Source organism: Euleptes europaea, chromosome 7, assembly GCF_029931775.1.
Source record: "Euleptes europaea isolate rEulEur1 chromosome 7, rEulEur1.hap1, whole genome shotgun sequence".
Taxonomy (NCBI): Eukaryota; Metazoa; Chordata; class Lepidosauria; order Squamata; family Sphaerodactylidae; genus Euleptes; species Euleptes europaea.
In genome coordinates this window covers 85,190,294-85,207,424 of record NC_079318.1, presented here as the reverse complement: position 1 = coordinate 85,207,424, position 17,131 = coordinate 85,190,294, and the positions used below count along the sequence as shown (strand labels likewise).

Below are 17,131 nucleotides of genomic sequence, written 5' to 3'. Positions count from 1 at the left end.
GTTCAGTTCCTAGTATCTCCAGTATACAACTGAGGAAATGGCAGCTCTGGAGGGTGGACTCAATGGCATCACATCTCTGCTGAGCTCCCTCTACAAGCTCCACCCGCAAAACTCCAGCAATTTCCTAACCTAGAACTGGCAACCCTAGGATGAACCCTTTCTCTGCTGACCATTATTTTTTATTTACTTTGAGTCTTGGTGAGGTAGGCAGGCAATAAACAAAGCAGAATACCAAATATTTTTTTAAAAATTCATTCAGACAGCATACGGCATTCAATAAACAATGCGGAGGAACCAGGATTACAGAACTGGGAAACAATGCGAGCAAGCAAGAACCCTTTCCATCATGCAGAAAGTGGCTTACAAAAGTAGAAACTGCAGTAAAAGGAAGATGATACATACAGTAAACATTGCCATAAACTGCAATCCTATTCCCTTATTTGAAAAAAAACTGACCTCCTGAGCTGTTCCATTATACTTCAGTTCTAGTCCCTTTATAAGAACGCCCTCCTGAACATTTCCTTTCTACACATTCTACAGAATGTTTGGGAAGGAAGGCAGCGTGGTATAGCCTGATCTCTGAAGCTAAGCAGGGTCAGTACTTGGAAGGGAGACCACCAAGGAAGACTGCAGAGGAAGGCAATGGCAAACCACCTCTACTTAATCACTTGCCTTGAAAGCCCCTTGCTGGGGTCACCATAAGTCAGCTGTGACTTAACAGCACTTTACACACAGAGAGAATGTGTGTGTGTGGGGGGGCTTCCTGATCTCCTCGGACACAATGTTCCACAAACTGGGAGCCAACAGAGACCGTGCATGCGAATGAGCAGTTGCCAATCTTACCCAATTGCAATCTTACCCAATTGGCTCCTTCAAAAGACCCTGGAGGGTCTCTGCCATAAGGAGTTGAGAGTATAGAGTCAGATGGACCATTGGTCTGATTCCATGCATTGTTGCTTCATATAGTCAATTCTAATTCAATCTGAGCATTACATTGTAGCATTTCTCCTTTTTTTTAATTTAAAGGCATGTGGACTACACTATCGTCACACAGACAACATTAACTACTGGCGGGAAGCTATGAGTCACATTGGATTACCTACGGTAACAAATACCACATTCCACCCTGTTGGGCCTGTTAATTTGAAAGGAGGGATATTATTATTTAAGTGCTCAATAAGGATGGTTTCAGCTTCCCCTTTCTCCTTCTTTCAATAGATCTTCCACCCTGAAACAACAGACATCTACGACAAGAAAAACATGCCTCGTGTGGTCTACTGTATTCATGCTTTGAGGTGCGACAACATCTGGAGTCGTCCTTTCAGAATCTTCTCTTTGGTTGCCAGGCCCTGTTTCGAGGCACTTTACACACACACACACATGGTTACTTGAAAACCAAGAAATCTTTATTTAGTGTGGCTTCAGGAGAGGGGAGAAGAATGTGCAAGCACACTCATTCCCATGGCAATCAGCCATGTTTTGCTTTTACTTTTATGGTTGAACCAAACCATAAGGGAAAATATTGTTCCCCTTATGGCTATCCCACAAAACAAAAATAATTTGCTTGCTGCTCATGAATAGCAATCTGAGTCACTGGTAAATGGTACCTTACCAGGCTAGGAGGGGAAAGTCCTAGTTCTTGTTTAACGTGCCCAAACCTCCCTACCTGCTTGCCTGGAAGCTTATCCTCACTCGCCATAGGCGATTGATTGTTTACACGTCTTGTACATAAAACCTGTGTGGTGTATAAATAAACCCATGTTCTTTTCTCCTCCTTCCCCAGTTTATACCTGTTTAAATTGGGTCTGGCTCCCCAGATCCAGGATTTGTATGGGAAAGTGAACTTCACAGGTGAGCAGTGCAAAAAAAAGAGAGGGGGGGGAAAAGGGACTGAGGCTCAGACTACTTGCTTGGCATGCAGAAGGTCTCAAGTTCAAGCCCCAGCATTTACAGTTAAAAGGGGCAGGTGATGTAAAAGACCCTGGCGCCCTGGTGAGTTCTCCCCAGAGCAGACAATACAGTCTTTGACAGATGAGTGGTCTGGCTCAGTATACGATAGCTTCATATGTTCATGTGAAAGTTGGTTGGGTTATTTCGGGTTTCCCATTTTAGCAATGATTTTAAGTGTGTCAGTACTGTGGAAAGTGATGCTTGATTGGGCATTTAAATGGAAATCCAGTTTTCCAGTTTTGTTTTCTTTTGGGTCTACCTGACCCCCCAACATCTCTACTTACAAGGAATCTGAGGCAGAATACATGTAGCCGCCTTATAATGAGTCACACCATTGGTCTGACAAGGTCAGCACTGTCTATTATGACTGACCCCCACTATTAATTCTGAAGTTCTGAGTGGGGTGGTGGCTCAGTGGGCTTTGTGTGCAGAAAGCACCAGGTTCAATCCCTGGCCTCTCCTGTTTGAAAGGGACCTTGAGAAATGCTGCTGGGGGGGATTTCTCTCTGGCTGAAGAGCTCGTGCCAATCAGAGGAGACCAATGTGTGACCCCCTTGTTCTATTCTAGATGAGGAAATAAACCATATGAAGTGTGAGCTGGAGAAATACGGCTTGCTGCTGCCGTCGTTCAGCAAGATAGGGGGAATCCTCGCTAACGAGCTCTCTGTGGATGAAGCAGCAGGTATGTGGAAGAGAAGACCCTCTTACCTTCACTGGGGCCTTGGCCCAATGGCAGAGCATCTGCTTTGCATGCAAAAGATCATGAGTTCAATCCCCGACATCTCCGGTTAAAAGGAGGTCAGATGGCTGAGGTTAGGAAAGGCCCTTCTGTGCCTAAGAGTGACGACAGAACTAATGAGCTTCACAACTCCGTGAGGATTAAAACCCTGATCTGTCCGTCTAACCGTCTAGCCCCCGCATCACTCCTGGTTTCTTATGTAGGGATAAAATAAATTACGTTTGGCACATCTCCCTTGGAGTGGTGGACTTTAATCTGGAGAACTGGGTTCGATTCCCCACTCCTCCACATGAGCGGCGGAGGCTAATCTGGTGAACTGGATTTGTTTCCCCACTCCTCTACACGAAGCCAGCTGGGTGACCTTGGGCTAGTCACCCTCTCTCAGCCCCACCTACCTCACAGGGTGTCTGTTGTGGGGAGGGAAGGTGATTGTAAGCTGGTTTGATTCTCCCTTAAGTGGAAGAGAAAGTCGGCAAATAAAAACCAACTCTTCTTTTCCTTCTCTCCCAAACCCTGACCCTCATTGATGAACACACCCAGTGTTCATGGGGTTATCCTTCCCCATCTCAGAAACCCTGCCCTATCACAGCAGGGTCTTGGTACTCATTCTTTTCTAAGCTTTCCTTTAACATTTCTGCTTCTCATCATCTAGTGCATGCTGCAGTCCTCGCTATCAACGAAGCAGTGGAAGCAGGGATTGTGGAGCAAACCATGAGGGCCCTACACAACCCCAACGCCATGTTGTGCAATCTTCGGGAGAACTTCGCTGCGGTCTATCAGAAGGTGCTGTATCGGGCCAAGGTGGAAAAAGCCAGCAATGCTAAAAACTGGGTAAGCAGAGATGTAGCTTTGCTTTTAAATGCCAGTGTTTAGTTTTTCCATCCTGCTTCTCTTGTGTGAATAAACATGATGGAGTCAGTGACGGGTCTGCAAATATCCTGAATGGGCTCAGGCTGCCCAATCTCAGAAGCTAAGCAAGGTCAGCCTTGGTTAGTACTTGGATGGGAGACCACCAAGAAAGTCCAGGGTTGCTATGCAGAGGCAGGCAATGGCAAACCATCTCTGAATGTCTCTTGTCTTGAAAACCCTACGAGGTTCCCATAAGTCAGCTGTTGACTTGATGGCACTTTCCATCACAACCACAAATGCTGCTTGGCCCTGGTAGCCAACCAAAATTTGTCTTGTCAAAGACCCAACTGGGAAGAGGCAGGGTCTTGTCCCAGAATACCTCCCAGTGACCAGTAGGCCAATTCCCACTCCCAGTTCCATGCTTGGGGAGGAGATGTGCCTTGGTTTTGACATCAAGCTAAGCTTCAGAGGTGCATGGAACTCTTCCAAAGTCTGCTATGACTCTAGAGCCAAACCCACAGCCCTGCTACTTCACTCCAAGCTTGGGAAAGTGGGGGTCTTCTCTGTAGCTACCTCAACAAGGATATGCTCAGAATGTATCAAGGTATTCAAATGTCTCCATGTCTTAGAGACCCTACAAGACTTCAGAGAAATCTTGCCATTGTAAAAGATGTACTGGCAAGATCCAGTGTGGTGTAGTGGTTAAGAGCATTGGACTTGTAGCTGGGAGACCCAGGTTTGATTCCCCAGTCGTGCCATGGAAGTCTGCTTGGTGACCTTGGACTAGTCAGAAGAAGAAGAAGGATTGGTTTTTATATGCCGGCTTTCTCTACCACTTAAGGAAAAATCAAACTGGCTTACAATCACCTTCCCTTCCCTTCCTCACAACAGACACCCTGTGAGGTAGGTGGAGCTGAGAGAGCTCTAAGAGAACTGTGACTAGCCCAAGGTCACCCAGCTGGCTTCATGTCTAGGAGTGGGAAACCAACCCAGTTCACCAGATTAGAGTCCGCCACTCATGTGGAGGAGTGGGGAATCAAACCCGGTTCTCCAGATTAGAGTCCACAGCTCCTAACCAACACTCTTAATCACTACACTCTCTCAGCCTGATCTACCTCACAGGGTTGTTGTGAGTCTAAAATGGAGACGAGGAGAACGACGTAAGCCGCTTTGAGTCCTCATTGGGGAGGAAGGTGGGGTTCAAATTAATTCAATAAAAAATAACACTTGTTGCTAGCAACTGTAGAAACACCCCTTTGGCTCAGTGGACACTGCAAATAATTACTTTTAGTTATTGTTTTGCTAGATCAGGAGTAGAATTGTGGCAAGGCAGAGCTTATAACTTCTTGCCTCTCTGCTCTCTTTCCCCCACCTCAATCAGAACCTGAAAGAGATTCCTGAAGGCGAAGACATTTACGACCGGTGTCTGACGCAGGCCGAGATACAAGGCAACATCAACGAAGTTAACGGTAAGCAGAGCAGTGGCCCCTGAGAAACAGTTATTATTCCTCCTGTCCTGGCTCGTTCCTCACAATGGTATAACCCCAGGTACCAAGCTGGTATTTCTTGCCCTCCCCTCTCTTGGTCCATAGCCTTGACCTTGATGCCAGATAGGTCTTAATTCCGATTTCTCATCTTCCTGTATCACGATCCCTCTTATGTGGGTACTGAGGAAGAGAGAGAGCTTCTTTGTTTGCCAGACTGTTTATTTGGAGTTTTAATTTTCTACTTCTTAGTCCTTAGTTCTTATCTGGAGTTCTTAATTTTCTACTTCTTAGTGTGGTGTAGTGGTTAAGAGCGGTGGTTTGGAGCAGTGGACTCTGATCTGGAGAACCTGGTTTGATTCCCCGCTCCTCCACATGAGCGGCGGACACTAATCTGGTGAACTGGATTTGTTTCCCCACTCTTGCACGCGAAGCCAGCTGGGTGACCTTGGGCTAGTCACAGCTCTCTCATCCCCCCCACCTCACAGGGTGTCTGTTGTGGGGAGGGGAAGGGAAGGTGATTGTAAGCTAGTTTGATTCTCCCTTAAGTGGTAGAGAAAGTCAGCATATAAAAACCAACTCTTCTTCCTCTTCTTCTTATTTTACCTCGGAAGAAATGAGACACCAGAGGCTTTTGCAATCAAATAACAGAGAATTATTGAACACTATACCAGGCTAGCCCTGACCTGGATGGCCCAGGCTAGCCTGATCTCGTCAGATCTCAGAAGCTAAGCAGGGTTGGCCCTGGTTAGTATTTGGATGGGAGACCACCAAGGAATACCAGGGTTGCTGTGCAGGCACTGGCAAACCACCTCTGTTAGTCTCTTACCATGAAAACCCCAAAAGGGGTAGCCATAAGTCGGCTGCGACTTGACGGCACTTCACACACACACACACACACACACACACACACACACACACACACACACACACACACACAACAGGGATAGATTTGGAGGGGAAACTGTAGGTAGGAACAGCATAGAACCAGAGCTCTTTTATAAGTTTTTCTTCAGAGAAGGCATAGTTCTTAGATGGTTTAGTTGTTACAAAATTATAGTTCTTAAGTTCACAAATTCCTTTAGGTTCCCAGAACTTCTTATAGATGTTACTATTCATACTCTGCTGCCTAGCTATCAGGAAAGTTAGAGATTAAACAACTTCTCTTCCCCAGAGAAACACAGAAGCATGGAGATTTCTCCTCAAATCTCTCTTCCTGTTCTCACTATAGAAACTACCCCACTCCAGTGGCAGTAATCCCTTAATAACCCCCTGTATTTTGGAATATCTCCTTCCCTGAGCCTATTCCCTTCCAGTGACCCGAGAAAGGGCCCTTTTCCTCCCAGTGTCTGCCTGTCACTCCACAGGATTTGTTTTACACCATCTTAGGCAAATCTGAACTCTCGGGTCCTCAGAGCCAAACACAGCTTCTGATCACGCAGATTACCAAAATCAGAATCCTTTCCTTTCCCCAGCACAGATAGAGTGAGTTCCTTAGCTCTGCCCACTCCCTTTCTCTGAGCTTCTCTCAAAGACCAACTCTTTGTCCATCACGCCTGCCCTTCTCTTGGTCCCCTGCCCACAGCCTTGACCTTGACGCCAGATAGGTCATAATTCCGGCTTCCCATCTTCCTGTCACAAGGTGCTAATGTGACATCATAATCCTGTGACATGACTGTAGCTCTGTGGGTCCCACGTGGAGTGAGTCCCAGGTCGGGAAAGGTTGAGGACCGTCGGTCTGCCTGGATTGCTGGTGATTTTTTTCGATGACTCCCAGTTCTGCTACCTGAGATTCTCTTACCTAGGGCCTGTTCTGATACCAAGCATATGCCTTAGAATCATAGAGTTGGAAGGGACCACCAAGGTCATCTAGTCCAACCCCCTGCACAATGCAGGAAATTCACAACTACCTCCCCCCCTTGCACCCCCAGTGACCCCTTCTCCATGCCCAGAGGATGGCCAAGATGCCCTCCCTCTCATGATCTGCCTAAGGTCATAGAATCAGCATTGCTGACAGATGGCCATCTAGCCTCTGCTTAAAAATCTCCAGGGAAGGAGAGCTCACCACCTCCCGAGGAAGCCTGTTCCACTGAGGAACCGCTCTCACTGTTAGAAAATTCTTCCTAACGTCTAGACGGAAACGCTTTTGATTTAATTTCAACCCTTTGGTTCTGGTCCGACCTTCTTGGGCAACAGAAAACAACTTGGCACCCTCCTCTATATGGCAGCCCCTCAAGTACTTGAAGATGGTTATCATATTCCCTCTCAGTCTTCTCCTCTCCAGGCTAAACATACCCAGCTACTTCAACCTTTCCTCGTAGGACTTGGTCTCCAGACCCCTCACCATCTTTGTTGCCCTCCTCTGGACACCTTCCAGCTTGTCTACATCTTTTTGAAATTGTGGTGCCCAAAACTGAACACAGTACTCTAGGTGAGGTCTAACCAGAGCAAAGTGATACCATCACTTCGCATGATCTGGACACTATACTTCTATATACCTTACCGCTAAGCTTCTGAGTAAACTAAAATTTTGCTTCTAGGCATGCAAACGCCTATTGTAATTTTTGTTTTAAACAGTGAAAGGTGCTCTAGAGTTGGTGGATGACGCCCTAGAGGGACAGGATCCCCAGGTCTTGTACTGTGCATTGCAGGATCCCACCCTAGCCTTGAGGAACCTGCAGCGAGAGAATGCAGACTGGTACCTGGATCAGCTAAGTGCTGACCGGGAACAGAAGGCACTGGTAAGCTGGGGAAGGGGGGAATCAATAAGTGGTTGTGGGTCGGTGTGGCCTCTCCTTAGTCACCTCGTCTCCTGGGTGCTTCTCTTCTTGGAATTAATGCAACCAGAGGCTCCTGGAGTAGGCATAATTTATTTGAGCGTGGTGTAGTGGTCAGGAGCGGTGGACTCTAATCTGGAGAACCGGGTTTGATTCCCCTATCCTCCACACAAATGGCAGACTCTGATCTGGTGAATGGGTTGGTTTCCCCACTCCTACACATGAAGCCAGCTGGGTGACCTTGGGCTAGTCACAGTTCTCATAGAGCTCTCTCAGCCTCACCTATCTCACAAGGTATCTGTTGGGAGAGGATGGGAAGGAGATTATAACACAGTTTGATTCTCCTTAAAAGGCAGAGAAAATCAACATATAAAAATCAACTCTTCTTCAAATGGAATATATTTGCGTCATGTATTATGCACAATCCTACAGAATGTAATCTACAGAGAAACCAACAGTTTAGCAAGGCCATGACGTCCTACCCCAACAGCTAGAAATCTTATTCCACCCACCCCTTCTGGCTTCTCTGATATCAGAAGGAAATGTATATTTGCAGTGTCAGGGACTAGAAACATGCAGAACTTCCTGCGATGATCTACACAATTAGCCTTGTAAGGGAGAAGGTGGTCTTTTAAGTACTTTGGACGTGAGCCATTTATGGTCTTTGTAGATCAGTACTTTGAACTGTAGCCAGAAGTTCATACCAGTTATGATAACCTTGAGATGGGCTGGAGGTAGGGTTGCCAGCCCTTAACTTGCTACTGGTGGGAGATTATGGGGCATTGAGAAGATTTACCAAACCAGTGCTGCTTGACATGAAGATGTCGGTTCTCGGTGGAGACCCAGAAATGATGTAACCATATGACTTGATGCTCTAGTAATTTCCCCAACTCTGTGGAAAAGACCATAGAGATTTGAGGGGATTCGCAGTGATGTTACTTCTGGAAGTGACATCGCTGCACTGAGCATTGCCGATTGCCATACCACCACCTTTTCCATGCTGTGGGGAGCATCAGTGGGGGTTTGCCTGCTGATAGCAGGCACATGGCACCCCTAAATGTTAAGAGATTACTCCCTGTTGTTGCCAACCAAATGTGTCTTGGTCCAGAGCTGGAGTCCTAAAAGTACCAGTTCTCCTTACCAAATGTTTTAAAGGCCATTGTTGTTGTCTTCCTCCGATGTCCAAAGTGATAGGGATGGAGTTCTACCAATTTCCAGCAATATATTAGCTTGGCCAATTACCTTGTTTGGCCTTCATCTGCTTTTCATGAAATGCCTAAACACCTCCCAGTCTTGTTGCAGTGAGTTCCGCTGGCTAAATTGTCATCCTTTCAGGCAACCTCTGTTTCTATTAATTTTGTCAAAAGCCCTCTTTGATGTCTTTCAGGAACTGGGCTATATTGATTTGCTTGAGCAAGAGGAAATACAGGCTGGGATTTATGCAGCCAACGAGAGAGGCGATCAGGAACGTGCTGGTGAGTGGAGATGTATATGGTGCTCAGGATTGCATAGAGAGGCATGGGACATTGGCCCTAAGTGTATGCAGTTTTATTACATGAGGGAATATTTGATCACGGTAGCCACTTTTCTGTAGTCTAAAGTGGTTACATCTCAAACCCAGATTTAACCTCCATTGCAATTTGTGGGGTCTGGCCGTAACCACATGGCTGTAACCACAGGGCAAGAGTAACCACAAGGTGATACAGTTTCAAGGTAGTAGAATGAGCAGTAGTACTTCTGATTTCACATGGGGAAGCACAATTTTAAATGCTCCCCACTTCAAAAACATCTCTCTGCAAGTAGAAAACTAGCATCCTTCCCTTAGATGCTAGTTTTCTACTTGCAGGGAGTTTAAAAAATGGTCTCCTATATAAAAAATGCCATTCCTCCCCCGCAGTATGAAATGATACCGCTCACTCTACCATCTGAGGAAGGAGACTCATATTCCTGGCCTTGCCCTAAGCCGTTTGGAAGAAGTGCAGGATAAAAATGATGGTTTGAACTCAAGTTCTACCTTCTCATTCTACTGTGTGTACAGACCAGAATTAGTTTAGCGGCCGGAGAGAATTTCCTCAAAGAAAACACTGGGGCGAAATTTCTGGGTACCCTTTTGTTCCTAGTCGTTGCTGATCCATCTTCCATTTTGTTCTAAACAATCCCTCCACCATACACAGTGGTACAGGCTATGAGGCACATCAACTCCTCCATTCGGAGAGGGGTAGCAGAAGAGACTGTACGGGCCCTAATGAACCCAGAGGCTCAGCTGCCGGAGATCTTCCCCTGTGCCGCCTGCCTTTACCAGCAGGAATTGTCCATCTTGCAACAGCAGCAGCCACAGGTGAGAGAAAACGGTGGGCAGGGTTGCCTTGGGTTGACATGCAGTTGGTTGAATGTTGTCAAATATTCCCTATGGCCAAGAGGATGACTGTATAAGCTGGCAGACTGTCTTAGTTCATTGAGTGAGTCGTGTTAGTGTGGGCAGGAGGGCTGTGCGTCAGGAACGAGGTGGTGAAGCTTCTCCTAGTACCCATTGGTTGAAACTGCAGGTGTATCTAAACTGGTGGAGTTAGTACAGTGGAATGAATAGAGCATTCAGCTAGGTTTGTGGAGACCCAGGTTCAAATCTCCACTCTGCCCTGAAGCACCCCAAGTGACCTCTTGCCAGTCACTAGGGTGAGTCTTACCCCTACCATTCCACTGAGCAACGTTTGAAGCGTTCCTCCAGCCTAGGGAGCCTTCCTCTGATTTATGTGGCTCTTCCTCTGAAGAAAGGCCACCTGGAGGACACTTAGATCCACCCCACCATGACTCAGCCTAACCTACCTCACAAGATTGTTGTGGGGATTAAGTAGGGGTTAAAATATACCCTGTCCTGAAGTCAAGCAGTGAATAAAGGTGTATAAAGACAGAAAGACCACGTCTGCTGTCTTTTTAAAAAATATATTTTTTTGTGGTTCCTATTACTTTGCTTAATTTAATCCTTTAAAAATGTTGTAACAGTTTACTAGCCTTGATGCTCCAGGATGGAAACCAGAAGAGCAGAGATGCTTGGTGAATGGTCCATATCGAGATAAACTGTGCAAAAAGTTATAATAATTTAGTACAATTTTGTGAAGCGGTTTGGTTTCTCAATAGCAGTCGACCAATCACGTTTTACAATGAGTTTTTTTTAAAAAAAATATATTTTTAACCTGTCCTTTCCCGACCACGATCGGGCTCAGGGCGGCTCATACCCAAGGTGACAATTTCCAATAACATTCTCGTTAAAATACAAACACCAAAATAATAGATAAATAAAACCTACAACATAGATTAAAACCCCAAAATCCAATAACACCTTTAAAATCGGTATTGTGGCTTCATAGCCAGGTAAAGAAGCGGAATTAACCATCGCTGCCCTCAACCATAGGCCTGGTGGAACCTCTCTGTTGTATAATTAGCATTAAGAATGAAACCCGCTGACAGTTCGAGGATCAGTTTGGTTAATTTTCAAAAGGCTTTAAAATATTTCATTTGTAGTTGAGAAAGTTAGGGATTGCTATTTGACCGCTCAGATGTCTCACTTCCCAACTTTACTTTACTTTTTTGCATCTAGAAGAGGGAGGTGATTGTTGTTAATGTTCTGCATTGGGGGGGAAATCAAATTGATCCATCAACCGAATAAGAGAAAGTTTCTAGTCCATACTGCTGAAGCCATGCTGAATGGGGTTTTATCGCCACATGCAAATCCTTGCCCTTCCCTGCTGGCCACTTATATTAAATATAATTGATGGGAAATTAGAACAAATATCAGAATAAATTATTCAAAATGTAAATTCTTCTCTCGTTTCATTGACGAGATACAAGCTTTTGGGAAACCGTGGAATCAAATAATCTTGATAAATAAAAAAACAGAGAAGAGTGACAAGTTAAGGCCTTTAGGAATATCCTGTTTTTGTGTGACAGGGTGAGTTGGTCCAAGAGGAACTGTTTGTTGCCGTGGAGATGCTGTCTGCAGTGGCCCTTGTCAACCAAGCCCTTGAACATGGAAACCCCAGCACCTTCTGGAAGGTTCTGGTCAGCACCAGTTTAGGTCTGTCTGAGGTAGAAGATGGCAACTTACAGCGGTAAGCAAATATTCAGAGTTGTCATCAGCTCAACAGGAGACAGAAGGGCTCGGGTTTGAAAACAAAACCTTCTGACATGGTCTTTTTCATTGCCTGGGTCACAGTTGCCAACTGAAGTTACACACGAACACTTGAAGCTGCCTTAGAATCATAGACTCATAGAGTCGGAAGGGACCGCCAGGGTCATCTAGTCCAACACCCTTCACACTGCAGGAAATCCACAACTACCTCCCCCCCACACCCCCAGTGACCCCCACTCCATGCGCAGAAGATGGCCAAGATGCCCTCCCTCTCATGAGCTGCCTAAAGTCACAGAATCAGCATTGCTGACAGATGGCCATCTAGCCTCTGCTTAAAAACCTCCAGGGAAGGAGTGCTTACCACCTCCTGAGGAAGCCTATTCCACTGAGGAACTGCTCTAACTGTTAGAAAATTCTTCCTAGTGTCTAGACCAGTGGTTCCCAAAGTGGGTAGTACCACCCCCTGGGGGGCAGTGGTATTCCCCAGGGGGGCACTAAGAGGCAAGGGGGCAGCAGGGGGGGTGTTAGAGGTGGCCCCATTCAACTGTGTTGTTCACTAATTTTCAATAGATCAAGCTATGGCACCATGCTGGCAAATTTGGTAGAAACTATCAGAATTTTCCCCCAGACTTTGAAGAGCTGGTACCATTGGATCAAGTTCATCAGTTTTGTTGAATAAATTTCAACTAAAAAGTTTTAATTTGATTTTGAATAGATGTGCAATTAATTGTTACTGTTTTGAAATTTTATTGTTATTATATCTTCTTTAGTGAGTCATGCAAACCCCTATTTTGAGTAATGCTTTTTATAGGATAGGGTAGGGTGCGCTGGGGTGGAGTTTGTGGAACCAAGGGGGCGTTGGCCTGAAAAGTTTGGGAACCACTGGTCTAGACGGAAACTCGTTTGATTTAATTTCAACCCGTTGGTTCTGGTCTGACCTTCTGGGGCAACAGAAAACAACTTGGGACCATCCTGTATATGACTGCCCTTCAAGTACTTGAAGATGGTTATCATAATGAGTTTAACTGCTGGCCCATCTAGCGCAATGCTGTCTGCACAGTCAGGGAAAGGTCTTTCCTCACACCTCTTCCCTGAGATGCTTTAACTAGGCATGGCAGGGATTGAAACTGGGACTTTCTGTGTGCAAAGCAATTGCTCTATCACTGAGCTATGGGCCTTCTTCAGTAGCCCATGATGCTGCCTGGTACTATTGGTGCCGTTTAGCTCAATATTCACCTAGCTGGCAGCAGCACTCCAGGGTCTCGGGCAAAAAAAGGTCTTTCCAACTCCTGTATCTGAACAGATAACACAGGAGACCCCAATCTTGAGGGAGGGGCTGTGGCTCAGTGGTAGAGCATCTGCTTGGCAGGCAGAAGGTCCCAGGTTCAATCCCCGGCATCTACAGTTAAAGGGACTAGGTGAGTAGGTGATGTGAAAGACATCTGCCTGAGACTCTGGAGAGCCACTGCCGGTCTGAGTAGACAATACTGACTTGGATGGACCAAGGATCTGATTCAGTATAAGGCAGCTTCATGTGTGTTCATGTGATGAGCCTGTAGGCCCTACTGGAATTCTGAGAACAAAGAGTGGTTGACATCACAAAATGGCTGCTGGGTGGGAACAACCTGGAAATGGCTGCCATGGGGGCCTTGGCCAATCACAAAACGTTGGGAGGTGGCTTGCCAAGCATTCTCTTACGATGGAGTCATCTGTTTTCTAACAGGTGTTCCCTGCGGGCACGGAGGTGATGCCTCCTGGCCTCTTTTAAAGCAATCTCCTGGTCCAACAAGGTTAAGGAAAGCCAGGGTTCTTCACTTTGGGGAAGACATGGGGGGGGGGAGGCTGTGGAAACCAGGGAACGCATTGGCCAGCACCATGATGCCCATGGGTGCCACGTTGCAGATTAGTGACCAAAGCTTTTGGATCATGCTTCTGTGTTCTATAAAGATGCTTCATTTACAAATATGTGTTGAATTGTTACAGCAAGCGATTAGTAGGTATGCATGTTTTTGCTTGAGGTAGTATCCCCTAGGATAGTACATAATGGAAAGAGACTGATGTTTCTGCACTCCACAGTTACTTTGATGACTTATTGAAATGGAAGCGCCACTCTCGAGATGGAAAGTACGAGTTCCTGAACTGGAACGACATTCAGGCTTCCGTGAACCGTGTGAATGCATCAGTCCAAGAGGAAAACAACAGTAAGTCATCACAAAGGTTCCCAAATCCGGCCCTTCAGCTCTTGTTTCGCTGAAAATACAGCCCCTATTAGTTAATGGATGCCAGCAAGGGCTGGAAGAGTGCTATAAAGATGCAGACTGGAGTGAGGGAGTCCAAAAAGTAGTTCACATGGTCACCTTGGTCTCCGTGATGGATAAAGCCAGTGTGGTGTAGAGGTTAGAGTATTGGATTAGGATCTGGGAGACCCAGGTTCAAATCCCCACTCTGCTCCAGAAGCTCACTGGGTGACCCTGAGCCAGGCGCTCACTTGGCCTAACCTATCCCCTTGCAGGATTATTGTGAAGATAAAATGCAGAAGAAGAAAACGATGTAAGCCGCTTTGTGTTCCCATGGGGGAGAAAGGCGGGATATAAATGACGTAAATAATACATTTGTGGGGAACTGTCTACATGGAGGATTCCTTATAGGACTCATGCTTGCCTATTCCTACTTCCTTTCTTCAGGGCTGGGAAATGCCAGTGTAAATCCCAAACAGGATTTGGGGAGATTTGACCTTCTGAGTTCTAGAGTGGCAGAGCCTTTGATTAGCCGTTGCTCATGTAAATCCGTGCCGGATTGGTTGGGGCCTTTGCCAGTCACAGGACCAAATGAGTGCACTCCTTTTCCCTAAGCAGTGGACTCTGATCTGGAGAACAGAGTTTGATTCCCCACTCCTCCACATGAGCGGCAGAGGCTAATCTGGTGAACTGGATTTGTTTCCCCACTCCTACACACGAAGCCAGCTGGGTGACCTTGGGCTAGTCACAGCTCTGTTAGAGCTCTCTCAGCCCTACCTACCTCACAGGGTGTCTGTTGTGGGGAGAAGAAGGGAAGGTGATTGTAAACTGGTTTGAGTCTCCCTTAAGTGGTAGAAAAAGACGGCATATAAAAACCAACTCTTCTTCTTAAACTGCACAGTATAAGTGAAGTGCGGCCTGTCCAGCACATACCGTAGCCCACAAGGGACTTACTAAACCTCTTAGTCTGTTTTGGGCTGTCAGAATGCCTTGGATGTTAGCAGGCGTCTTCAGTTCAGGGCAGCTAGGTTTTGGCTGCCCCGCTCTCTGCAGAGCTTGGCTTAGCCGAAATACCGCCCTTCTTCCTGCCTTCTCTCTTCTGACAGAAGTCCTTGCCGTCCGACTGATCAACGATGCGCTGGACCAGGGTAGTTCGGAAAAAACGCTCACTGCTCTGCTGCTGCCATCTGCCGGTCTGTGCGACGTGATGCTCCCAAATGCTCGGCGGTACCGTGACGTTCTGCTCCGTGCACGGAAGCAGAAAGCACAGGTAGGAAGAGGGTGACGTTTGGGTGGAAAGGGCCATCAAGTTGCGGCAGATCTACGGCGACCCCATAAGGTTTTCAAGGCAAGAGATGAACAAGAGGCGGTTTGCCAGTGCTTTCCTCTGCACAGCAACCCTGGTATTCCTTGGTGGTCTCCCATCCAAGTACTAACCAGGGCTGACCCTGCTTAGCTTCTGAGATCTGACGAGATCGGGTTGGCGTGGGCCAGGCAGCATTTAGGAATCGGATAGCATATCCATAGCAATCTATCTCCGTGTCGTGTGGATGAATCAAGGCTATTAATGGAAGCAAAATAAACTGTTGTTAATGAGGACAAACTAGAAGGGGGCGGTTAGACGAAGTTTGCCTGTGTTGGGTGGGACAGATGTCCCTTGGGTTACCAAACTAGTGTTATGAAACCTATGAGAGCCAGTGTGGTATAGTGGTTAAGAGCCGTGGTTTGGAGCAGCGGATTCTAACCCGGAGAACCCAGTTTGATTCCCCACTCCTCCACATGAGTGGTGGAGGCTAATCTGGTGAACTGGGTTGGTTTGCCCACTCCTACACATGAAGCCAGCTGGGTGACCTCGGGCTAGTCACAGCTCTCTCAGCCTCACCTACCTCGTAGGGTGTCTGTTGTGGGGAAGGGAAGGTGATTGTAAGTCGGTTTGATTCTTCCTTGAGTGGTAGCAAAAGTAGGCATATAAAAACCAACTCTTCTGCCTTTATATGGAGTTGGATCTTTGGCTCAGCTGCCTCAGTATTGTCAATTTTGACTGGTAACAGCCCTCCAGACCCTCTTATGCATTTAGGATTTTTAACGAGAACTGTCAGGGATTCAACCCAGTGTAGTGTACTGATTAGAGTGTTGGACTAGGATCTGGGAGTCTGAGGTTTGAATCCCACTCTGCCATAGAAGCTTGCTGGGTGACCTTGGGCCAGTCACACTCAGCCTGAACCTACCTCACAGGGTTGTTGTAAGGATAAAATGGAGGAGAGGAGAACTCCGTAAGCTGCTTTGGGTTCCCATTGTGGAGAAAGGCAGGGTAAGTCTTTCCCAGCCCCTTTTCAACCAGAGGGGCTGTGGATTCAGCTTGGATCCTTCTCAATGCGAGCATGTGCCCTACCAGTAAGCTTTGTGTTCCACCCTGTCACATGTCAAGATGGCTTGTACTTTATCAGACGACTGGTTTGTCTGGTCATGTGACGTTTGCTTGTTTGTTTTTATTCTTATATCCTGCTCTCCCTGGCTAGAACTGGGCTCAGAGCAGCTTACAAAATTTGGACCAAATTAGATTCCACATATACATTAAAACCATTTACATAAAATAAATCAAAAATGAAAATTAAAAATGAAAGTAGCCCCACAAATATCCATAATCAATATTAATAAATAATGCATAAAATGGTGCTTCTTGGTGGGGGCAACCAGAACGCAGGTGCAAACGAAGAGCGAGTTAGTGAGCAGGAATCCCCCCCAAACTAATAATCAAGTTAATGGAGATGTTAAGGAAGGTGGTGGTTGGGTGAACATCTGTGCATGGCAGGGGCTCTTGGGCGTAGAAGGATGCTTTCAAGCAGCTGCTCCAGGAAATGCCAGGGGCTAAGCCTGGATTCTTCTGCATACCAAACAGGTATTCTAGCGCTAAGTTATGGCTCTCTCTCCAAGGCCTCAGGTGGAAGGATGTGAAGGGTTATCTTCTG

General features: G+C 46.5%; 1 protein-coding gene across 1 annotated transcript in view; it reads left to right on the top strand.

Annotated features, from left to right (window-relative positions):
- IQGAP3 (IQ motif containing GTPase activating protein 3) overlaps positions 1 to 17,131 on the top strand; it is a 54,117-nt gene that overhangs the window by 6,768 nt on the left and 30,218 nt on the right. The window contains exons 4-15 of the mRNA XM_056853179.1: positions 1,027 to 1,104; positions 1,219 to 1,295; positions 1,784 to 1,851; positions 2,519 to 2,632; positions 3,342 to 3,532; positions 4,932 to 5,007; positions 7,600 to 7,763; positions 9,187 to 9,274; positions 9,974 to 10,137; positions 11,745 to 11,905; positions 14,002 to 14,126; positions 15,269 to 15,432. Coding sequence (XP_056709157.1) covers positions 1,027 to 1,104; positions 1,219 to 1,295; positions 1,784 to 1,851; positions 2,519 to 2,632; positions 3,342 to 3,532; positions 4,932 to 5,007; positions 7,600 to 7,763; positions 9,187 to 9,274; positions 9,974 to 10,137; positions 11,745 to 11,905; positions 14,002 to 14,126; positions 15,269 to 15,432 — 1,470 coding nt within the window. The remainder of the gene's footprint in view (positions 1 to 1,026; positions 1,105 to 1,218; positions 1,296 to 1,783; positions 1,852 to 2,518; positions 2,633 to 3,341; positions 3,533 to 4,931; positions 5,008 to 7,599; positions 7,764 to 9,186; positions 9,275 to 9,973; positions 10,138 to 11,744; positions 11,906 to 14,001; positions 14,127 to 15,268; positions 15,433 to 17,131) is intronic.